At 41.8% G+C, this 25,202-nt stretch overlaps 1 protein-coding gene across 1 annotated transcript in view; it reads left to right on the forward strand.

Moving 5' to 3' along the window:
* CPNE4 (copine 4) overlaps positions 1-25,202 on the forward strand; it is a 434,578-nt gene that overhangs the window by 354,926 nt on the left and 54,450 nt on the right. Inside the window, exons 8-11 of the mRNA XM_075827119.1 lie at positions 1,173-1,271; positions 3,795-3,881; positions 6,262-6,321; positions 22,457-22,590. Coding sequence (XP_075683234.1) covers positions 1,173-1,271; positions 3,795-3,881; positions 6,262-6,321; positions 22,457-22,590 — 380 coding nt within the window. The remainder of the gene's footprint in view (positions 1-1,172; positions 1,272-3,794; positions 3,882-6,261; positions 6,322-22,456; positions 22,591-25,202) is intronic.

The following is a 25,202-nucleotide window of genomic DNA, read 5'->3' on the forward strand; positions in this document are numbered from 1 at the left end:
GAAGTTGATGGATTCTTGTACGACATAAGAATGACGGCCACTGTTCCTCATGCAATCTTATTGCATATAAATGATAAATCCTCATTCAGCCACCACTGTGTAAATTATAAAATACATAGTTTAGCTGTCATACAAGAATTACAACAACTTAAAGTATTACATTTAAATATTATTTGTTACACTTTGTTGTCATCAGAAAGGGAAATCGTATCGTTTTGCTAGTTTATTTTCCGTACTAAAATGCCCAAAGGTTATAAGAATCTTGGTAATGAATGAGCAGCAGCAGTAGTACTAGTAATAATTTATTATAATAAAATGGTCTATAGAATAGTAATAGTAATTGCCTTTATCAGGTTTATTCACAAATGTTGCGTTTATAAGCAAACTAATACAAGTTTTCGTATGAAATATAGATTATAATGTATGACAGCTGCTTTTCCTGATCAAGGAGAACAGAGGGACTGTCAGATAACAGCAGTTCTGTTCTCTCCTTCCTACATTGATCCCTGCTAGATACAGATTGGTTTAGGAACAGGAAGCTTAAAGTGATCAGGCTAGTTGCAACGGAAGTAGTAGACCACTAGGGGCATATGGTGCCAGGTAAGTTAATACAAATGGAGGACAGGATCACCATAATATTAGACACCATGGGCGGTGGTCCATACTGCTAGACACCAGGTATTGTTGCACTAAATCAGTAGAAACCAGAGAATGGGGTACAAAGCACGTGACAACAGATTGGGGCATTAACCACTTCATATTAGAGGCTGGCACACTAAACAATCAACTTAACAGTTAACCACTGGATACCAGGGATATGGATAGAAACCTGAGGCTGGTGCACTAAACCCCCCCCCCCCCCCCCGCGCTTAGCCCCCAAACCACCACCCCGCAGAAACTGACAGGCTGTTTTTTGCTGTCTTTGAGTTAGGCACTTAAAAGTTGATCCCACACCATTTTTTTCCCCCAGAGATATTTTAAAATTGAATGCTGCGTATTACCCCCAAGGGTATCATTCTTGTGTGTACATGGAAAGATTCCCACTGATAGTGTTCGTGGGATAAAATACATTGTTTATATTGTGTCTGAGGTAGGCTCTACTTATAAGAATATGACATCTAGTTTTTTTGGTAATTATTATACTAATTCATGTTTAATGTTTTTTTCTTTAGTGCATAGTCTGGGACTGGGACTCTAATGGAAAACATGACTTCATTGGAGAGTTCAGCTCAACGTTCAAAGAAATGAGAGGAGCAATGGAAGGAAGACAGGTATAAGAAATATGAGACAAATAAAAGTGTGGTATTTTGATTAGCAAATTTTAAAGAAGACCAACTGGAAGCTTTTAAGACCATATTCATACGGTAGAAAAATTCACTCTAATTCTGTTGCTTTTTCCCGCGTCTAAATCAACCTGAATTCTGCTTGTAAAAAGCCTCCCATTGTGTTCACTGTTATTTATGCCGGGCAGAAGTGACATGTTACTTCTTGATGCAGTTTTTGTGACGTACTCCACCGCAAAAAAAACAGCTTACCGTAGCCACACGCAGATTTTTCCTCAGAAATGTGGCTCTTTGTAATGCAGAACTGTGGCAGAAATCTAAAGATCAGGGTTTCTTGGATTTCTGCAACGGAATCTCGGCCAAATCCACATTGGACTTTTTCCTCAGGAAATCCGTTGTGTGAACAAATGCTAAATGATCTAAAGGGTCTCGTGTTAGCAAAAACAATTGATGGCTTCAAGGAAGGATTAGATAATTTATTGAAACAAGACAACATAAACCCTTACGTAAATGTATAGAATCCTTGTTTGAGCGTTGATCCAGTCAGTGACGACATGAGGTCAGGAAGGAAATTTTTCTCATTTACGGCAGATTGACTCATGCCTTATGGGGTGAAGGGGGTTGCCTCCGTCTGGATCTATAGTGGTAAATTAAGGTTTACATTTTTTTTTGTCCTTCCCTTCATCCACGTCCTCTTCTCTTCCCTAGACATATGTCTTTTCTTTTTTTTTACCATACTATGAAATAAGGAACACTAAAATGTGCTAACAATATCAACGTTAAGCAGTGTTGCGATAACTTTAATCCCTATCCTGAAAATGCCAGAAATGCACAAAAGCCAGAACTACAATTCAAATAGGATACAACGTAGCATTATATTAACATTCGGAAACAATATAGTGTTGTAGCTTGTGCCAATCCTGTCTCGCTATTCACATGGCATTCTGACAGTAGAGGGATCCTCTCTGGAGTCTAGAGCAACAGCTGCTAAAGCATTTCCCAGATATATGTTTGTCGTATCTGTCTGCTACCTCAGTCAGAAAATCCATTACACAAGACCGATAATTGAGCTTTGGGGCAAAAGGGGAAATCAGCAGCTGTGAGTTGTGAGGAAATAATGTAGAACAAAATGTCCTTTTTCAAAACTAATTGACTTTCAGTATTCCAGGTGTAGCAAGGGAATCCCGGAGTGTAGCACATATCAGATCTCTATCATAAATCAAAGAAGGTCAAACCAAAAGGTCTTAATTGTATATTGAACATCAGTGCGAAATTCTGAGTATTCAAGCTTAAAGGGGTTGTCCGAGAAATAGCTCCACTCTTGTCAAAAGTCTGTGTGTGGTATTACAGCTCAGACTATATACAAGTGAATAGGTCTGAGCTGCAATAGCACACACTGTCTATTAACAAGAGTGGTGCAGTTTCTAGAAAAATCTCAGATCCTTTTCTTTAATCTTAGACAACCCCTTAATTCATTATTTAGACCACTCGAAATGTGTATCAGTTGACAGTGACATGTGCATTTACTATTGTATACTAGAGACTATTTCTGTGTAGTCTAATGATCTTTTGTTATTATTTTGGCTTGCAAAATAGTTTACACATCATTTTCCAATGTTTCTCACATTGATCCTGCACTCCGATTATACAATGAGATACTGCATATGCTTTCAGTGCTATTTTTGTTTGGATTCTGTATAATGCCAATCTCCGCTGGGCTTGACTTTGCTGAATGCCACCAGATCTGTTAACTGATGTGTTTATTGACCCATCCTTAGAATGCTGATTTTATACTTCAACGACCCGCAGATGTTACAAACTTGTTTTAAATATACAATGAATAAAAGAACTGTATTTTTAATGCAAAACAATAGCGACAGTTCTAGTTTATGATAGATATTATTAAACAAATAGAGTGCATTTACATAGTAATATAGACTTTCAAACAATGAAAGAGTTTTTACCACCAGGATATCACTAGGATATGCCACCACTTGATGGTGGGCGGGGATCTGACCGCCAGGATCCCCACTGATCCTCAAAATGAAGGGGCCGCAACAATAGTTCAGCAAAGTTTTTCCCTGCTCATCAACGCACCCATACACCCACTGTGCAGGCAAGTACAGCACTGCCACACTCACATGAATGGGGTTATGTTGCAATTACCTGCACAGTAGGTGGCCAGGAGCGCTGCTCTGCAGGGAAAAAGAAAAAGGCACTTCTGCTTCTTCATTCTCAAGATTGGCGGTGGAACTTAGCATTATGCCATAACATTATATGATGTTCAGTATCTCTTTAAGTTCCCAAGTGCTTATATAGAGGACCAGAGTTAGGGGAGGAGGCAGGCATGCAGTTTAGTAACATTTCATTCATGAGTGTATAAGGATAGGGTCTATGTATGAGGCATCATCCACACCAACAAGACCTGTCTCTAAAAATGATGTAGACAACCACAGTAACTTGTCATACCAGGATAGGTCTTACAATTGTTTGTTATTGTCTTTACTATAGGTACAGTGGGAGTGCATAAATCCAAAGTACAAAATGAAAAAGAAAAACTACAAAAATTCCGGTATTGTAATTCTCAACTTGTGTAAGGTAAGATGTCGATAGTCTAGGAAGAATTTAGAACATCCACATCTATAAGATAGAACTTGAGGACTTTAGTTTATGAACTATATTGAGGTAACAACAATTATTCGTTGCGTTATTTTAGCCTTGTTGTGATAAGACATGGATCACATATCTATTCTAAAGCCAAATCAAATCTTTTTTTATTTTTAAATAAATTTTCCTGCCAAATGACTTGACAGCAGTAGATTTATAGGTCAGAATTATACTCTCATTAATCTTTCACATTATCTATAAATAAGTATGTCACCCCTTACTGAACTGACCCAGAAAACACTCACTTTAATTCCCACTATGGCTGCACGGTGGTAGGATTTGCAGGGCAGGTCTCTCAGGGCATACATGCTATCAGTTCATTGCAGCCATTCTTGTTAATTCATTGGCACAGATGTTGTAAATTTCCCTTTAAAGGGACACGACACATGACGTAAAATCTATGTATATTTGCTGTGTGGTTTAATACGATCTATTGCTCATTGTAATCAACCATTTTATGCTGGAGAGAGGTGGACTGTAGGGTCCTAATGGGGTTATGAACCAGAGGTCAACAAAACTGTCTGCCCTATGATCAATACTGTATCTCACATATCTCTAGGTTGCAGAACCATTAACATACATATGTGTGAATGCTATTCCCAGCTCTTTATATAAACTGCATCTTTTTTTTATGTCTTGTGAAAGTGATTAGAATATGATTAAAAGATAACATTTTGCATGGACTCCATCTTGTATGGTAGGCGTCCATTTTGGATCGTTGGAATCCATCTTTTGGCCTGAAGGAGCCATATTGAGATTAATAAGTAAAAAGTAAATGTCAGCAGATGTCCTGAAGCAATTCTATGTTATGTGTTCTTGAATTGAATGTTTTATTGCTCTTGTAAGGAGCAGATCAAATAGCCTTGGCCGAATGGACAATGACATTGTTTACCAGAGGGAGGGGATTCAACCCTGGAAGAAGCGCTCTGTTTAATTAATTTAATCTTATCTGCAGTCTCTATTCTCTAGTGAGATAAGAAGTAGACACATTAACTTGTGTCTCTGAAATGTGTGTCTTCCCCATGGGACAAGGTTCAGGCCCCTTGGGGCTTGGAGGGTGAAGAATTATTATAATGCATTGAAATATTCTCATTGGCTGGAACAGAGTCATTATCATGTTGTAGATGATTAGCTGAAACCAAAGCCTACACCTTTCCTGTCATTATACTTATATACTTGTTTGGATCAATAAAGACCAGAGAAGGATTTTGAGCATACAAGCATGGTCTCTTGTGTCATCTTTTCTCTCAGATATATATATCTATTACCTATGATTTGGAAACTGGATAAATCACTGGAGGGCGGGTATCGGTTGACATATCCATTACAAATTTCAGTCTAATACATTTTGGCCCATGATTGTGTTAACAGTCTAAACCATTTCTATACCTGTTTAATTTTTATACCATTCCTTTATACCTAAAGAACCGGATGAGACGTGTTTTTAATGCTTACTTTTTGATCTTCTTCTTTGGAGATAAAAGAATGGAAATTGATAAAGGTGATCATTTAGTTGACATATCATATGTTCAAAAGTGGTCCATAGGTGTGCAATGAGTTGTAAAATATGTTTCTGCAGTGTGTCATTCACCTGAAATTGCAGTTGATTTACACCGTTCTACAACTCTTATGCCGTAGTACATCATACCAATTGACCATATTTTAATGGCCAACTCAAATAAGTGCAACCTTCTGGTGAACGGATCTGATTTGTTAAAAGTGGAATTTGGGCATGCTGAGCTAATAATGTAATTCCCATAGCCAAGACCCCCCCTATCAGGGTGACCAAGAGACAGGTGATAGACCAGGGAGCAGAGTCTTAGGGGTAATCAGTTTTCACACTTAACCCCCTCACGAAGGCATGGACTTTACCAGTGGGGGGTGCCCACATTGCTGTCCTGGAATCGTGGCCGATAGCTACAGCTGACGCAAAGGCAGACTGGGTATTCGTAGCGCAATACCAGGACAAGAGAGACATATGAGGTTCTACAAAAGCTGGGGTCAGGCAGGCAGAATTCTTGCAATACGGGTAACCAGGCACAGGATCAGGTCAGGCAGCGTACAAAATTATTTTTCCTGCATCAGCACTGCAGGGAAAATAACTACCAACACAGTAGAGACATTGCCAATAACAGCTTAAAAAAAAAAATACTGCATCAGTGTCTCAGAGAAAACAACACGCTGTGAGTTCCTCATACTAGACCTTTTATAACCATACAGATACAGTAAATACTTCTTATGTAAGCTATATACAATGTTGTAATATTATTTTTAAAAGTGATTGAAGAAATCTCTTCTCTTTGTATTCCAGATCCACAAAATGCATTCATTTTTAGACTATATCATGGGTGGATGTCAAATACAGTTTACAGTAAGTACTTTTTTTGGCAAGATTAACTTTTTAAATAAATATATCTTGTGCATCAATAGTATTCCTGGCCCAACTACCAAAATACATGTAGCTGCCTGCAACATTTTATCAGATTACTAATTTGCTTACAGTACATTGTTTAAAAACCTGCTGACTGACTGACCATAGAAATAGAATAGAGATTTATGTATTAGAAAAACATGGCTGCTTTCTTCTGAAAATAGCACCACACCTGTTCATAGGTTGTGTCTGGTATTGCAGCTCAGCTCCATGGAAGTGAATAAGAGAGAGCTTTAACCCCTTCAGGACCAAGCTCATTTTGGCCTTCAGGACCAGACCCATTTTTTCAAATCTGACATATTTCACTTTATGTGGTAATAACTCCGGAACGCTTTTACCTATCAAAGCGATTCTGAGATTGTTTTCTCGTGACACATTGGACTTTATGATAGTGGAAAAATGTGGTCGATAAATTCAATATTTACCAGTGAAAAACACCAAAATTTGGTGAAAAATTGCAAAAATTAGCATTTTTCTAAATGTAAATGTATCTGCTTGTAAGACAGATAGTTATACCACACAAAATTGTTGCTAATTAACATCCCCCATATGTCTACTTTAGATTGGCATCGTTTTTTGAACATCCTTTTATTTTTCTAGGACGTTACAAGGCTTAGAACTTTAGCAGCAATTTCTCACATTTTCAAGAAAATTTCAAAAGGCTATTTTTACAGGGGCCAGTTCAGTTGTGAAGCGGCTTTTAGGGCCTTATATATTAGAAACCGCCAAAAAGTCACCCCATTTTAAAATCTTCACCCCTCAAAGTATTCAAAACAGCATTTAGAAAGTTTCTTAACCCTTTAAACGTTTCACAGGAATTAAAGCAACGTAGAGGTGAAATTTTCAAATTTCATTTTTTTTTGCAGAAATTCATTTTTATTCTATTTTTTTTGTAACACAGAAGTTTTTACCAGAGAAACGCAACTCAATATTTATTGCCCAGATTCTGCAGTTTTTAGAAATATCCCACATGTGGCCCTAGTGTGGTAATGGACTGAAGCACCGGCCTCAGAAGCAAAGGAGCACCCAGTGGATTTTGGGCCTCCTTTTTATTAGAAAATATTTTAGGCACCATGTCAGGTTTCAAGGGCTCTTTCGGTGCCAAAACAGTGGAAATCCACCAAAAGTGACCCCATTTTGGAAACTACACCCCTTGAGGAAATTATCTAGGGGTATAGTGAGCATTTTGACCCCGCAGGTTTTTTGCAGAAATTATTGGAAGTAGGCCGTGAAAATAAAAATCGTCATTCTTTCAAAGATTATGTAGGTTTAGCTAATTTTTTCTAATTTCCACGAGGACTAAAGGAGAAAAAGCACCACAACATTTGTAAAGCAATTTCTCCCGAGTAAAACAATACCCCACATGTGGTTATAAACGGATGTTTGGACACACGGCGGAGCTTAGAAGGGAAAGAGCGCCATTTGGCTTTTGGAGCTCAAATTTAGCAGGAATGGTTTGCGCAGGCCATGTCGCATTTGCAAAGCCCCTGAGGTACCAAAACAGTGAAAACGCCAAAAAAGTGACTCCATTGAGAAAACTACACCCCTTGAGGAATCCATCTAGGGGTGTAGTGAGCATTTTGCCCCCACAGGTGTTTCATAGATTTTATTAGAATTGGGCAGTGAAAATAAAAAAAATCCTTTTTCTTCAATAAGACGTAGCTTTAGCTCCAAATTTTTAATTTTCTCAACAAATAAAGGAAAAAAAGAACCCCAACGCTTGTAAAGCAACTTTTCTGGAGTACGGCAATACCCCACACGTGTTCGTAAAATGCTGTTTGGGCACACGGCTGGGCTCAGAAGGGAAGGAGCGCCATTTGCTTTTGGTGTACAGATTTTGCTGCATTTGGTTTCTGGTCGCTATGTTGCATTTGCAAAGTCCCTGTGGGACCAAAACAGTGGATCCCCCCCAGAAGTGACCCCATTTTGGAAACAACACCCTCAAGGTATTCACCTAGGGGTGTAGTGAGCATGTTAACCCCACAGGTGTTTTGCAGAAATTCGTGTGCACACGATGTGGGAGAATGAAAATGGGAATTTTTCCTTAGATACGCCAATATGTGGTGCCCGGCTTGTGCCACCATAACAAGACAGCTCTCAATTATTATGCGGTATTTCCCTGTTTTAGAATCACCCTACATGTGGCCCTAATCTTTTGCCTGGACATTCGACAGGGCTCAGGAGTGAAAGAGTACCATGTAAAATTGAGGCCTAATTTGGCGACTTATACAGTATTGGTTCACAATTGCAGAGGCTTTGATGTGAAATAATAAAAGAAACCCCTGAGAAGTGACCCCATTTTGGAAACTGCACCCCTCAAGGCATTTATTAAGAGGTGTAGGGAGCATTTTAACCCCACGTGTCTTTTCCATAAATGATTGCGCTGCGGAAGGTACAAATTAAAATGTTTCCCTAGATATGCCAATTCAGTGTCAAATATGTCATGACCAGCTTGTGCCACTTTTTTTTTTATATACACCGTTCACCGTACGTTATAAACTACATGTTACCTTTATTCTGCGGGTCAGTACGATTCCGGCGATACCAAATTTATAGAACTTTTTTATAACTTTTTGCACAATAAAATTACTTTTGGAAAGAGAATGTATTTTTTCTGTCGCCAAGTTGTGAGAGCCATAACTTTTACATTTTTTCATCGATGGAGCTGTGTGAGGGCTTGTTTTTTTGCGAGACGAGTTATAGATTTTATCGGTACCATTTTTGGATACATGCGACTTTTTGATCACTTTTTATTTCAATTTTTGGAAGACAGTGACCAAAAAAACAGTAATTATGGCAGTGTTTTTGAGGTTTTTTTTTACGGCGTTCACTGCGCTGGATAAATAAAATAATATTTTTATAGTTCAGGTCGTTACGGTCGCTGCGATACCAAATATGTATGGCTTTATTATTTTTTTCAATAATAAATGACTTGATAAGGGAAAAAGGGCGATTGTGTTTTGTGTTATTATTTGAAACTTTTATTGTATGTTTTACAACTTTTATTTTTACTTTTTTTTACACTTTTCTTTAGTCCCACTAGGGGACTTGAATGTCCAACTGTTTGTTTGATGTTCTAATACATTGCACTACCTATGTAGTGCAATGTATTGGAACTGTCAGTTGTTCACTGACAGCAAGCCGATCAGGCTCCGCCTCTGGGCGGGGCCTAATCAGCTTACGTAATGGCAGACAGGAGTCCATTGTTAGGGCTCCTGTTGCCATTGTAGCAGTCGCCAGCCTTGCCATCGCATGGCAAGGCTGCCGATTTTCTACAAACCTCTAGGATGCAGCGATCACAATGGATCGCTGCATCGAAGGGGTTAATGCCAGGAATCGGAGCTAGCTCCGGTTCCTGGCGATAGATCGGGGTGTCCGCTGTAACATACAGCGGACACCCACTGCTGATGACGCCGGCTCAGCTTCTGAGCCGGAAGCTGAGACGGCGCCATCTTGCCGATGTTACCGGAAGCCTCCTGGGCCCCGCCGACGACGGGGCATAGGAGGATTCCGTTACAGGCTGATCGGGAGGTAAGCATTAGCCCTCCGATCGCCTTTGCAGCCACCGGCAACCCAGCGATCACGTTGCTGGGGTGCCGGTGGCTATAAACTCCTCACATGCTGCGATCTCTATTGAACGCAGCATGTGAGGGGTTAATCGGTCGGATCGGAGGCTAGCTCCGGTCCTGGCCGATACCTCAGGGTGCCAGCTGTAACATACAGCTGTCACCCGGTGGTGATGTCGCTGGCTCAGCTTCTGAGCCAGCTTCATCTCCATGACGTACATTTACGTGAAAAGGCGGTAAGCCACCGATTTTAATGACGTTTATATACGTGATCCGGCGGGAAGGGGTTAATAGCACACAATCTGTGTATAGGTGTGGGCCATGTTTTAATAATCTTTTAAGTCATGCTCAGGAGAGTGTTTCTTCCACTTAAATAATGGATGTCAATTAGACAGTTAGTGTTTGTCTGCTCTATTGAGAATGAAAGAGGCATTAAAATGGCTTTCTGGTTTTATGTACATAAAGCTTAAAAGGGGTTCTCCACTTTGAACAAGTTCTGCTTGTTAGAAAAGTTCCATCCCAATAAGCTGATCATAAAGTGTCCCCCTGCTGAGACCCCCTGTAATCAGCTGCAACCGATGGGAAAATCTGGCAATAAGTGTTTAGTTTCCCTGCAGCACCACCACAGGGGACACTGAGGATATTTTCACACGGCCTATTTTCGGCCGTTTATCGGGCCATAAACGGGCGAAAAACAGCCGAAAAACCAGAAGCAGAACGCCTCCTAACATCTGCCCATTGATTTCAATGGGAAACACGGCATGCTGTTCCGACGGGCCGTTTTTTTACGCATTAAAAAACGGCCGCAAAAAAGAAGTGCATGTCACAAAACAGCTCCAAAAACGGCCGTAAAAAATGCAGCGAAAAACTTGAGTGGCTTAAAAATCGTCTGCAAATCAGGAGCTGTTTTCCCTTGAAAACAGCTCCGTATATTCAGACGTTTTTGAGTTTGCGTGTGAACATACCCTAAGCGTTACACAGTGACCATTCAAATCAATGGGTTGTTTGCTTAATGCAAGACAAGTCCTCTAGAGTGAGAGACACTCTTGGTAATTGCTCTTCACGTCTCGCCAAGGGATAATGATTCTGAACAGAGGCCCCCCTTCATCTCACATTTTTGCCTTCCTTCAGTGGTAGATGCAGGGAGGAAGTTTTCCTCTGACGTAAGGCTGCAACGTATACCACTGTTTAGTCATACAGTGGGATATGTCGCTCGAATGCCCCAGGCAGAGCGCTAACTGAAGCGCTGTGCCCAGGGAAGCTTCTGACTACAATGCCACAAACGCTCTGGCCAGGGACTTCAGCTCTGGGGAAGCCCCTGATGTCACTGTCCTTATATGGACAGTGATGTCCGGAGCGACAATAATCGAGTTTCCGGCCAGAGCATCACAAGCGCTCCGGCAGTGGTTTTGGGGAATCTCTTGACTTTACTGTCCATATATGGTCATTGATGTCAAAAGCTTTACAATGCTGTAGTCCCCGTGCCTGGAGAAGACCTGACGTCACTATCCATTTATGGACAGTAATGTCAGGAGATTCTCCAGTGCCAAAGTCCACAGGTAGATAGTTTCCGCTGCTCTGCCCTTGGACTCTGGCATTGGGAAACTCCTAACAGCTCTGTCCATATATTAACATTTCTACTATATGTTAACTTAGGGTTCTTTATACTCTGTAGTTTTTCTCTCGCTATTATCCAGTTATGTTGGTTTATATAAATACAGTATTTTCGTTAGCATCACTTTTGATTTCAGTGTAGAGCCAATTAATAAATAATTGTCACCATGGAAAACAAACAACTCACTGTAGGAGGCAGGAGATGGAATATCCGCTTACCTCCTTCTTAGAGCATGTTTATCCATCCATTAATAGTATCTCAGTGATATATAGAGTATATAATCCACAGGTTATGCACTAATAATAATTAATTTATTAGGTTCTAAATACAAATAAAATAATAAAAAATCATTGCAACGCATTTCATAGGTAAAGGAATCTTCTTTCTTCAGGCATGATTAGAAACGTTGTGTAACAAGATTTAAACATAGAGCGAAATAAGTCCCGAATGTGATGCAAACCTGCACTGCGTTCCAACCTAGCGTGCATTTAAATGGAAACTGGAAGTTGTAAACAAACAATCCCTTTACTCAAAACCAGACATGCGTCATCTGTATCACATTCGCCACCAGAGTGGCATGCATTCCATTTCCATGGTTACCTGAGATGTTTACGTTCCATTTAGTACTAGGACCATATTAAATTCACTTATATACAGTGCATTCAGAAAGTCTTCAGACACTTTAACTTTTTTCGATTTTGATATGTTGAGACCTTGTGCTAAAGTAAAAAATAAATTCAAATTTTCATCATTCTGCACTCAATACCCCATAATGACAAAGTGAAAACAGAATTTTAGACATTTTTGCACATTTATTAATACCCTTTGCTATGACACTTGAAATTTAGCTCTGGGGGCCTCCCTTCTCTCTAGATCATCTTTGAAATGTTTCTACACCTTGATTCGGGTCCACCTGTGGTAAATTCATTTGATTGGACATGATTTGGAAAGACACACCCCTGTCTATATAAGGTCTCATAGCTGGCAATGCATATCAGAGTAAAAACCAAGATATGAGGAGGAAAGAACTGCCTGTAGTACTAAGAGACAGGATTGTGTGGAGGCACAGATTTGGAGAAGGGTACAAAAAATTTTCTGCTGCACTGAATGTTCCCAAGAACAAAGTAGCCTCCATAATTCTTAAATGGAAGAAGTTTGGGACAACTAGGACTCTTCCTAGAGCTGGCCGCTCCACCAAACTAAGTAATTGGGGGAGAAGGGCCTTGGTAAGAGAAGTCACCAAGAACCCAATGGTCACTCTGGCTGAGCTCCAAAGATCCTGTGTGCAGATGGGAGAAACTTCCAGAAGGTCAACTAACACTGCAGTACTCCACCAATGTGGGCTTTATTGCAGAGTGGCCCAGAAAGAAGCCTTTCTTCAGTAAAAGATACATGAAAGCCCATCTGGAATTTGCAAAAAAGCATATAAAAGGACTCAGACTGTGAGAAACAAGATTCTGTGGTCTAGTGAAACCAAGATTGAACTTTTTGGCTTCAATTCTAAGTGTCATATCTGGAGGAAAACAGGCACTGCTAATCACCTGCCCAATACGATCCCTACAATGAAGCATGGTGGTGGCAGCATCATGCTGTGGGGGTGTTTTTCAGTAGCGGGGGCAGGGAGACCGGTCAGGGTTGAGGAAAAAATGAATGGACCAAAGTACAGAGATATTCTTAATTAAAACCTGATCCAGAGTGCTCTGGACCTCAGACTGGCCTCAGACTAGCCTTCCAACAAGATAATGACCCTAAGCACACAGCCAAGACAACACAGGAGTGCCTTAGGGACAACTCTGTGAATGTCCTTGAGTGGCCCAGCAAGAGCCCTGACTTGAACCCAATCGAACATCTATGGAGAGACCTGAAAATGGCTTCCACCGACAATCCCCATTCAACCTGACAGAGCTTGAGAGGCTCTGCACAGAAGAATCGCAGAAAATCCCCAAATCCAGGTGTGCAAACCTTGTTGTATCATACCAAAGAACACTGGACTTTCCGAATGCATTGCATGTCTGTAATATATGAAAAAAATATATATATAATATATAACAAAAATACAAATGTTACAATAAAGAAAACTAAAAATAACAATAGATATGTCAGTTAATAAACATGTTCCAATGATTAATTTAATGCTTTAGGTGCCAATGTATCAAACCTTTAGATCCAGTACATTTCTCTCCATAGAGGTTTTGAGAATTCCTGTCTAGTATCGTTGCTATAGGAGTAACGTGGAGTAAAGTTGAACTACTTTGATGGGAAGTCATAAAGTATCTGGAAATGCTATGTCTCACATATTTATTGTTAATGTTAGAGCAATGTTTTATTAATGTGTTCCCTGAGGCGTTTAGTGGTTCTTCCTACATACATTCTAATAAATAAATAAAGTACTTTGACCCACAATTAATGAATGATTTTAAAACATATGAGGCATTCTCTCTTGGTATAGAAATATTTTTGATATTATGTGAAATGCTTAAGCAGTACTTACATTGCTCTTGTTAGGAATTTAGTGGTATTCACAGTTGTTGGCTGAATATTTTTTTAGGGCAAGAAGTTGCTGGTATATTTTTTTAAGGACCTAACGACATTTAAAAAGTTTTGATGAATAAAATTACTAGAATTTAAAATGAAATCTTGTTGTCTCAGAGGCGTGAGGCATTAGGGGTCTAGTTTCAAAAAGTAATATATAGACCACCAAGGAAGTGCTGCCTCACCTGCCGCATTGCCCTTCCTTGGCGGTGCGGCTGTGTGTGCAGACTGTGCTGATTAGTGGAGCAGCAGAAAAAAACCCTGGTTGACTTCTTCTCCACCAATCAGCTCTCCTCACTGCAGAAAAGAAGGAGGACCAATCTTTATCTTCTTCTTTCTGCCTTGCCTTGGACTAAGCGCTGTAAGTTCATGGGAACTGCCCAGGGCCAGGGGAGCTGTTTTCAGCTAAATGATCATGTATTTGATTTTAGGAGAGGGGGGAATCATAAATGCGAGCCAAAATTTTTATTGGGGGGGGGGGGTGAATACCAACAATGGAGAGTAAATATGCAAGAGCCTGGTCTGGGGTCTGAATTTTTGTGATCCGGTGTCTGAATATATTATGGGGTTTGATATAGGGTTTAGGGGTCCAGTCTTGAGTCCGAACTTATTTTGGGGTCAGGTCTGGGTTCTGAATATTTTTAGGGGGCTTGTCTGGGGTCTGAACAACAGAATGAAGGTATTATTAAATCACTGTATTGTATTAGTAAACATATTTATTGTAACGTCTGTGGTCGCTGACCACGAACTCCTTCCATCCGGTCGATGCCCTTCTCTCCAGAAGTGTCTGCACATGCGGCTGTCCTGTTCCACAGTGACCACCAGGGTGCGCTCGTGAGCTCAGTCCAGACTTAAGGAGACAAAGCGCACACAGGTGGGAGATTGAGCTGATTGCTCACAGAGCACCCTGGACCATAATAAGGGCTGTGCCCCTCCCTGCAATGCCTGAGCCTTGTTGTCGTTATCCTAGTATGTCTATGCAAATGGTCTCCTAAGTGTTTTCCAGTTCCCAGTGTTCCCTGTTCCTGCTACCTGTAACCTGTATCCCGTGCTATACTGGTCAAGTGCCGTGTCAAGCTGAAGTCGTGTCCTGCTACGCCACGCCTGGCGCTTGCCTGCTGCCTAGTCCCAGCCGAGCCTGTCTTGCTACTATCTGAGCTACCACAGGTACACTATACGAACTATAGACTGTTACCTGTGTCCTGTTGGCCAGCTGTCATACCGTCAAGGTGGTTCGGCCCAGTGGGTCCACATACCCAACTTGACAGTAGGCTCAGGCCATGGACCCCGCTGGTCAATCCAAGACCATGACGACGTCACAGGAGATGCGGGCGGATATGCTAGACCTCCGGTTTCGACAGGACCAATGCCTCCAGGCATTGAACATTATTGCACATCGGCTGGAGGTGCAAGCTACCGTTCCTCCACCTCCTGGCAGTGCTGATCCCCGATTTTCTTTGCCGCTTCCTGACCGCTATGATGGAGACGCGAGGACCTGCTGTGGATTTTTGAACCAGTGCCAGATCCACTTTAGCCTGTATGCAAGGGCATTCTCGTCTGATGGCGCAAGGGTCGCGTTCATCGTCTCTCTCCTCACTGGCAGGGCCCTTGCATGGGCGAACCGTATCTTGGACAGACAAGGACGAGCGACCCCTGTCTTCCAGGTGTTCCTACGGACATTTCGCACAGTGTTTTATGAGCCTGGATGAGTCTCGTCTGCAGCCACCTCCTTGCTGAACCTACGCCAGGGAGACACCTCCGTGAGTGAGAACGCCATCCACTTCCGCACCCTGGCGGGAGAACTGTTGTGGAACAATGAGGCCCTGGTGGCTACATTCTGGCAGGGACTGTCTCCTAGGATTAAGGACGAGCTGGCCGCCCGAGATCTACCATCTACCCTGGATGCCCTCATCCTTCTGGCCGCCCGGATTGATATAAGGATTTGAGAACGGTCTCAAGAAGCTCGTCGGGAGGGAGGGCTCCCTAGTCCGGTTCCTACTTTGCAGCAACCCCTGCTGTCCTCAGATGCTGATCCTCCTATGGAGTCTGTGAGGAAGGACCAGTTTAAGCTGTCTACCCAGGAGAGACAACGCAGACGCACCTCGGGATTCTGTCTATATTGTGGCCTCGGAGGCCATCTTGTGCATCTGTGTCCCCAAAAGCCCCAGAGCCTAAGGTTGGTGGGAGAGACAACCCTGGGTAAAGAAGGACTTTCGTCTAAATTGTCCATCCCCGGGACCATAGTTTCCAGCGAGAAAACGCATTGGGTGTCTGCGTATCTGGAATCTGGATCCGCTGCTAATTTCATTCGTAGAGAACTGGTGGATCTTCTCCAATTGCCCACAACCCCTCTGGAGAGGCCGTTGATGGTTGCATCTGTGAATGGACTACCTCTGCCAGACCCAATTGTAGCTGTGACCAAGCCGCTGAGGCTCCAAGTGGGAGCCCTCCATTCCGAGCTCCTTTCGTTCTTTGTCCTGGCTAAAGCTGTCAGTCCTGTGCTGCTGGGTCTGCCCTTGCTCCGACTACATGCCCCAGTCCTAGACTGGAATTCTGGAGAGGTTCTCGAGTGGGTTCCCGAGTGTCTCAACCGTTGCTTGGTACAGATTTGTTCGGCTCAGCCTCCTATGCCTCAGTCCTTGGCAGGATTGCCTGGTCATTATTCTGCATTCTCGGATGTCTTCAGTAAAAAAGAGGCGGAGTCGCTGCTCCCACAACGGGCGTATGACTGTCCTATCAACCTAGTTCCTGGTGCATCCCTTCCCCGTGGTAGGCTATAACCTCTCTCCATGCCAGAGACTCTATCCATGTCCGCCTATGTTAAGAAGAACTTGGAGAGGGGCTTCATATGGACGTCTTCCGGCCCGGCAGGAGCCGGGTTCTTCTTCGTCAAGAAAAAGGCTGGTTCTCTGCGTCCTTGCATCGACTGCCGAGGTCTCAACCAGATCACGGTAAAAAATAGGTATCCGTTGCCATTGATTTCTGAACTGTTTGATCGCATACGTGGAGCCAAGATTTTTTAGAAACTAGACCTGCGTGGGGCTTACAACCTAATCCGGATTCGCCGGGGTCACGAATGGAAGACGGCATTTAACACCCGTGACGGACACTATGAATATCTAGTAATGCCCTTCAGACTGTGTAATGCTCCCGCGGTCTTCCAGGAGTTCGTTAATGACATCTTCCGTGACCTCCTCTATGTTTGTGTTGTGGTCTATCTTGATGACATCTTGATTTTCTCTCCAGATCCAATGACTCATCGAAGACATGTCCGTCAAGTTTTGCTACGGTTAAGGGAGAATCGTCTGTACACCAAGTTGGAGAAGTGCATGTTTGAGAGAGATGCTCTACCCTTCCTGGGCTACATCATCTTGAATCCATATATGGACACAGTGACGTCGGGCACTTCTGAAGCGGAATCCCCGACCCTGTGGCCGGTGTTTCCGCTCCAGGAGAAGTCCCTGACTTCACTGTCCATATATAAACACAGTGATGTCAGGCATTTCTGAAGCGGAATCCCCAATCCCTGGCCACAGCATTGCCGAAGCTGTGGCCGAGGATTGGGATTCCGCTCCTACAGGGAGCAAAAAAATACTCTCCTCCTCACATGCACTTCGCATTGTGAAGAGGAGAAGGGGAGAGAGCGAGCGATGGAAGACACGGCCATCACTCGGGACACATTCCAGTGATGGCCGTGTATTACCCGGCCCTATAGACTTCTTTGGGAGCCGGACGGCCGGGAAAACGGACGAAAATAGGGCATGCCCAATTTTTTGACTGCCGGGTTTCCCGAGCTGTCAAAAAAATTGGTCGTGTGACTAGCCCCATTTGGAGTCTATTGTTCCTACTGCGGCCGTGTGACGGACATTTTTTGAACGGCTGTCACACGGCCGGGAAACCCTGTAGTGTGAATAGGACCTTAAGAAGCCAAAGCGCACACAGGTGGGAGTTTGAGCTCATTGCTCCCAGAGCACCCTGGACTATAAGAAGGGCTGTGCCCCTCCCTGCAATGCCTGAGCCTTGTTGTCGTTATCCTAGTATGTCTATGCAAATGGTCTCATAAGTGTTTTCCAGTTCCCAGTGTTCCCCGTTCCTGCTACCTGTAACCTGTACATGTGCTATCTTGGTCAAGTGCCGCGTCGAGCTGAAGTCAAGGGCTGTGCTGTGTACCACGCCTGTCCTGCTACGCCATGCCTGGCGCCTGCCTGCTGCCAAGTCCCAGCCGAGCCTGTCTTGCTACTGTCTGAGCTATCACAGGTACACTATACGAACTATAGACTGTTACCTGTGTCTCGTTGGCCAGCTGCCATACCGTCAAGGCGGTGCGGCCCAGTGGTCCACATACCCAATGTGACATTTATGTTTAAGGGCTGTTACAGAAACATGTAAGCGTGAGTGCCCCATCTCTTTGGGTTGTCTGTTGTTTCAAACTGGAGAAGCGCCATAGAAGCTATTTCTTACTTCTGTTATCCTAGTACCCTCCATTTATTGGATGTTTTTGGAACGAGGATTGTCTGACTGGCTTGCATGACCCAAATGTACCTTTAGGATTATAAAACTATTCTAGCTCAAAGTTGTGGTGGCTGATGTCTGAATTTTTTGCACATCCTCCACGCAATAGGTGAGTCTCTGTTTTCCTTGTGCATAGCATTTATTTGCTTTTTTTATTAAAAAATTTGAGAGCGCTGTCTTTATTTTTTTTATTGTTTGTTGTGCTTTTCATTTCAATTAGATATTTCGAATAGTAAATGACGATGGTAAGCATCAGACACCTAAGTTCCATCAGGTTCCTGTTGTTATTGGAAAGCAAAATAGTGTAACCTATTGATCACCATGACAACTGAGTTGTCTAATCCCCTGTTGCACAAATTGGAGCAGAGAGGAGAAAAGTGGAGAGCTAACATCTGGATATTCGCCACACACACAAGCACATGCACTACATAAATGCACACACATATAGTATACACACTCACTTCATACAGTCAAAGATATATAATGTACATATGAACAATCACTACATTCCTTTGGGTTATGCCCAATCAAATGCAGAGGGTGCGAATGAATAATTTTACTGGTCAAATGGGTCGAAATCAGCTACAATAATAAATATTTTATATGTGCTTAACGAACCCTAATATTGAGTCCTACATTTATATGAGACATAAATTCAATATCTAAAATAAAATTACATTTCCTATTTTAATGTGAGTGTTTTTTTGCATTTTTCTTCTATAATTTGGCACACAAGCACGGTGGATCAGTTTAGAGCCGCTTTAATGAGAGCTATATAGATTTAAATTTAATGAGCTCCCTCTAGAGGCGCTTGCACAGAATGATTTTTAGCATTATATCTATAGTTGTGTTAAAGATCGCAGGGGATTTGGAGCTTTGTTTCAAAAAAAGTAAGGTTCTGATCATTATAAATATTTTTTCAAAATTAATCCTCAGAAAAAATTTACAACTAAAAACGAAATGCTGTTCATAGTTGGAGCTACACTTCAGACTAACTATTTAAATTCTTATTATAGTTTCAGAACTACACACAGAGTCCATGTGTTCATTCATGGAATCTGCAGACTATTGCACATTCTGTATGATCTGTAAGCTTTCTCTTTGTTTGGCCTCAACCAAATGCTTGGCATGCATCTCAGAGTATTTCAGGGCCTAAATGATGCTCCTTATCCCTTTCATACTGTGGTTTGTGATACACTTAAGTATTTCTTTCAATTACTACATATGTTTTCAAAGAAAAGCACAGTTGTGTGGTGACTAGAGAAGCAGCAGCTGTGAAGAATAGGGCGTTTGATGAGAAAAATAACTGTGGTGATAAGCAAAGGTTTCAGAAGAGACCACAAAGACATTCTTACTAATTTAAAGCGTTAATGAGAACTTCCTTGATATCACGCTGTTCCTCTATTGTTCTCATACAGTTGGTAGTCATAATAACTGACTATTACTACTTATGTCCCCATTTGGTTTCAAAAGTCTTCCCAAAGCTTTTAATTTAAAAGAATTTGATCAATATTAGTGATTCCATCAGCATTCCACATCCTAGCCTTTAATGGATGTTTTTTTTATCCAAGCGCAGGCTGTCAAGCTGTGTACAGTACTCCATAATGGAGGAAAATGATTTTTTCTCTTTTGAGTTCTGTAAATGTAACTGCTCATAAGGTATATTGCTAGTCTTGTTTTTTGGCCATAGCCATGCCCCCCTGAGTCTACTGCATAGTCACACTTTCAAAACTACAACATTCACATAGATATAAAAATTATAATGATATACAGTACCAAAATAATAGTGCCATATAGTGCTCATAAATCCATATTAGTAGCTTCATAATAGAACCAGGCAGACTATCTATTGAATAGAATGAATACCTATAAAGATACGTGAGGACATATAGTATATCCAAAGCGGAATAAATACCACAAATTACACAATATGTACCATGAAAAAATAGAAATACTTTATTACAATAATCAGAAGAACATATTGACCATCAAAAGATAAAAAACAATTATACAAACAGATTAAAAAATAGTGTGGAGATACGATGAGGACTACACAAATGATATGCTAGTACCATATAAACATCATGTGATGGGGTAATGTACAGAAGACTAGGTTCAAAAGAGATATGTGTGCAGTGAAAAACGTATCATTGGGCAAAAAAGCCACGGATCAACTGCACAAATGGGCAGTAACACAAGAGATTATTCAAAGGTATATAGGTATAAGTCCAATATAAGATTATATAGGTCACAAAAATAATCACCCAAACTAAAGGACCAAAGAACTGTACTGACCCGTTGATTGCCTGGTGACTCACAAACAACCTATCTCCACACGCAACGCCCCGGCGCGCGTTTCGCCGTCAGCTTTCTCAAGGGGCAACCTCTGAATAATCTCTTGTGTTACTGGCCATTTGTGCAGTTTATCCGTGGCTTTTTTTCCCAATGATACATTTTTCACTGCACACATATCTCTTTTGAACCTAGTCTTCTGTACATTACCGCATCACATGATGTTTATATGGTACTAGCATGTCATTTGTGTAGTCCTAATCGTATCGCCACACTATTTTTTAATCTGTTTGTATAATTGTTTTTTAACTTTTGATGGTCAATATGTTCTTATGATTATTGTAATAAAGTATTTCTATTTTTTCATGGTACATATTGTGTACTTTGTGGTATGTATTCCGCTTTGGATATACTATATGTCCTCACATATCTTTAAAGGTATTCATTGTTGTCTTTTGATATGTGCGGACGCCAAATTTTTGACGTTTGTCTAGGGTCTATATCTGTATAGGTATTTATTATCTATTGAATAGTTCCATAAATTGCTCAAGTACAGTGGTACTCGTATAATAATAGCAACTTGTCATAAAATAATATTAACTGTAGTTCAATTGAAATAATGCGAGCCGTAGTATGCATATACAGTATAATTGTACAATTATGCAATTGTATCTGCCAGTGGGCATACTCAACTGTATCAGCCAAAGGACATAGACAATAGTGATAGCCAAAGTGCATATATAATATACCCTATATGTATGTGTATATATATATATATATTTATTTATTTATTTATTTATTTGTTAATGCTCTTATAATATACTCTATACTTGTACAAACCACAGTGTCCACATAATGACAGTCACAGTGCATATATGATACCAGCCATAATGTTTATATAATATCATCCTTTAGTACTCAAGTAATGGCACAGATTATTGGGTTGCCTTGAGGCCCACAGATTGACACCGATTTGGGAATAATGGCAGCTTTTCCAGGATCCTATTAAAGTGCCAATCCCACCACAATCTGTCTGTCCCTGGAACAACAGCACTTAGAACCATTGGGCCAATTATTAATGGAACTTACAAAACTAGACTATTCACCATGCAGCTTTAAATAATATTTCCTATTTCCCCACTTGGAGACATTTCTATTATGGTTAACCTATTGAGAGGATTAGATAAAGACCACAAGAGAGGTTACAAAGATATCAATACGCAGGTGACATACTTGTTTATGTGACTAAAACTACATGTAATGATTGCTGGTGGTAAGTATATTACATTGGTGTATAATGACATACATGAGGCACCAGGAGAAACAAAAATGAATTATGCAAAAAATAATAACTGTAGAAACTGCATTGGGACACATCTGGTACTAGATCTACGACCTCAGACTCGCTAGTTACTATTGCCCTACAATTAAATTTACAAAATTGGCTATTCACTTGTGTTTTAATAAATTTGGAAGCTTTTATCATGAAGTTCGATACAAGGTGAGCCAGCCTTTTATTATATAGATATTAAGCTTGATCTATTTTATTTTATTCTAGGTAGCAATTGATTTCACAGCATCAAACGGTGACCCACGGAACAGTTGCTCCCTGCACTATATCCATCCTTACCAGCCCAATGAGTATCTCAAAGCACTGGTTGCTGTTGGGGAGATTTGCCAAGACTATGACAGGTAACATATAATTTGCAGCAATGTCCCTCTCAGGGGATCCTATTATGGGTCCCTCTGTAATTGTTTACAATGTTCTAATAACTTACTTTTCTATAGCATTATAATTATTTTTAAGAATCTTGATGAAAAAGATGTTCATCCCCAGCAGCAGATGTACAGGTATTCCCCAAAGTCTGGAGTAAGGTGCCTTTTATTGTAGATAATAAACACTCTTTGTATCTAGCACTATGGAGGTAACAGAATCCACTTTGTGATAAGTTAAGCACTTGTTAGTTGACCTAATACAATACAACACAATTACAAGCAGAAATACTGCAGTCTAGCTTTTGAATATTTTCAATCAATTGTTACAGAATAAAACCTTAATAATGTCTATCATAGATAGTACATGAACATTTATTAGATAAAGTTGTATATTTGCAGTTCTTCAGCACTAAATACTATTGAACTGCAGTTCAGAGAGTGGCTTGGTAAAGCAAATTTTTAAGTTAGTTGACAATACAATTTTTTTTTTCAGAAAAAGAATCCTCTAAGGCATCTTTCCTTCTATCACCTATTAGTTTCCTTTCACACGTTAAGAGAATATTGACTGCTGTGGGAATGTTCTCATATGAAGCTCAGAACAATAAACTCATGTGATTTGTGTTCCTTGAAAATTGAGATCAGTCAATAACAAGTTATCATAAGGCCCAATAACAAATTTGCAATGTGGTCTGACTCCTCAAGGACCAATATTAGTAGTGTTCAAGATGTGGAAAGGGTATGATTATTATTATTGACCTCTCAGCAAGGGCGTAACTACCGCCATAGCAGCCATAGCGGCTGCTACGGGGCCCGCGGCATGAGGGGGCCCGTGTCGCCCGCCTGCACGGGCCCCCACCATAGCCGGAGGCTCCGCTAGCAGCCGCTATGGCTGCTACAGCGCGACGCCACTGAACACTACGGCAGAGCAGGGCGGTATCTCCCTGCTCTGCCATTAAACAAAAGAAATGTATCCCCTATCCACAGGACAGAGGATACATGTGTGATCGCTGGCATTGATAGGGAGAACGGGGGACTGAAAGTCCCCTGAAGTTCTCCATCACAAACCTCGGACTTCTGGGGTCTGTGTCAGCAGCTCCGTAGAAATGAATGGAGCGCCGGTCGCGCTTGTGTGCATACGTGACCAGCGCTCCTTTCATTTTTATTGAGCTGCGCAGACGCCGGAAGTCAGAGGTTAGTCATGGAGAACTTCAGGGGACTTTCGGTCCCCCGTTCTCCTTATCGCTGCCAGCAATCACACATGTATCCCCTATCCTGTGGATAGAGGATAAATGTCTTTTGTAGGACACACTGTAGGTCGGATTTTTTTGGGGGGTTGGGGCTGCATGGTGTTACCTACAGGGGGGGGGGGCTGTATGGCGTTACCTACAGGGGAGGGCTGTATGGCGTTACCTACAGGGGGGGCTGTATGGCGTTACCTACAAGGGGGGCTGTATAGCGTTACCTACAAGGGGGGCTGTATAGCGTTACCTAAAGGGAGGGCTGTATAGCGTTACCTACAGGGGGCTGTATGGCGTTCTCTACAGTGGGGGCTGTATGGCGTTAGCGCCATACAGCCCCCTCTGTAGAGAACGCCATACAGCCCCCTCTGTAGATAACTCCATACAGCCCCCTTTGTAGATAACGCCATACAGCCCCCTCTGTAGATATCTACAAATGGGGCTGTATGCCGTTCTCTACAGGGGGGTCTGTATGGCGTTCTCTACAGGGGGGGCTGTATGGCGTTCTCTACAGGGGGGGCTGTATGGCGTTCTCTACAGAGGGGGCTGTATGGAGTTATCTACAGAAGGGCTGTATGGCGTTATCTACAGGGGCTCTGTATAGCGTTATCTACAGGGGGGCTGTATGGCGTTATCTACAGGGGGATGTATGGCGCTATCTACAGAGGGGGCTATATGGCGTTATCTACAGGGGGCGCTGTATGGAGTTATCTACAGGGGGGCTGTATGGCGTTATCTACAGGGGGCTGTATGGCGTTATCTACAGAGGAGGGGCTGTATGGCTTTATCATCAGGGGGGCTATATGGCGTTATCTACAGGGTGATGTATGGCGCTATCTACAGGGGGATGTATGGCGCTATCTACAGAGGGGGCTGTATGGTGTTATCTACAGGGGGGGCTGTATAAAAAAGGCACTATATACAAGGGGGGGTTGTGTGACACCCAGGGGAAGGGGGGCCCGAGTCAAAAGCTTGCTATGGGGCCCAGTCTTTCCTAGTTACGCCCCTGCCTCTCAGTGCATTTTTTAATTACTGCCACTCCTTCACTTGCCCATCACCAGCTTTGGTGGTGGGGCCACTCAGTTCTTAGACCCAACTGTTATACCTGCCATTCTAGAAATTAATCCCTTAGTTGATATTCTTAAAGGGAGTCTGTCACCAGAAATTGCCCTCTAAAAGCAGCAGCACAGTAAGATAGTGTAGCCTCACCAGAATATAATGCTGTTTTCCTGTTTCAGATGTGTGGCTCGGTTGCAGAAATATAAGTTTATCCGTAATATGCAAATGAGCATTTTGGAGCAATGAGGGTGTCACCGTTGCTCCAAACAGCTCTATGTTCTCTCCACAGTC

Source organism: Rhinoderma darwinii, chromosome 5 (genome assembly GCF_050947455.1).
Source record: "Rhinoderma darwinii isolate aRhiDar2 chromosome 5, aRhiDar2.hap1, whole genome shotgun sequence".
NCBI classification, from domain to species: domain Eukaryota; kingdom Metazoa; phylum Chordata; class Amphibia; order Anura; family Rhinodermatidae; genus Rhinoderma; species Rhinoderma darwinii.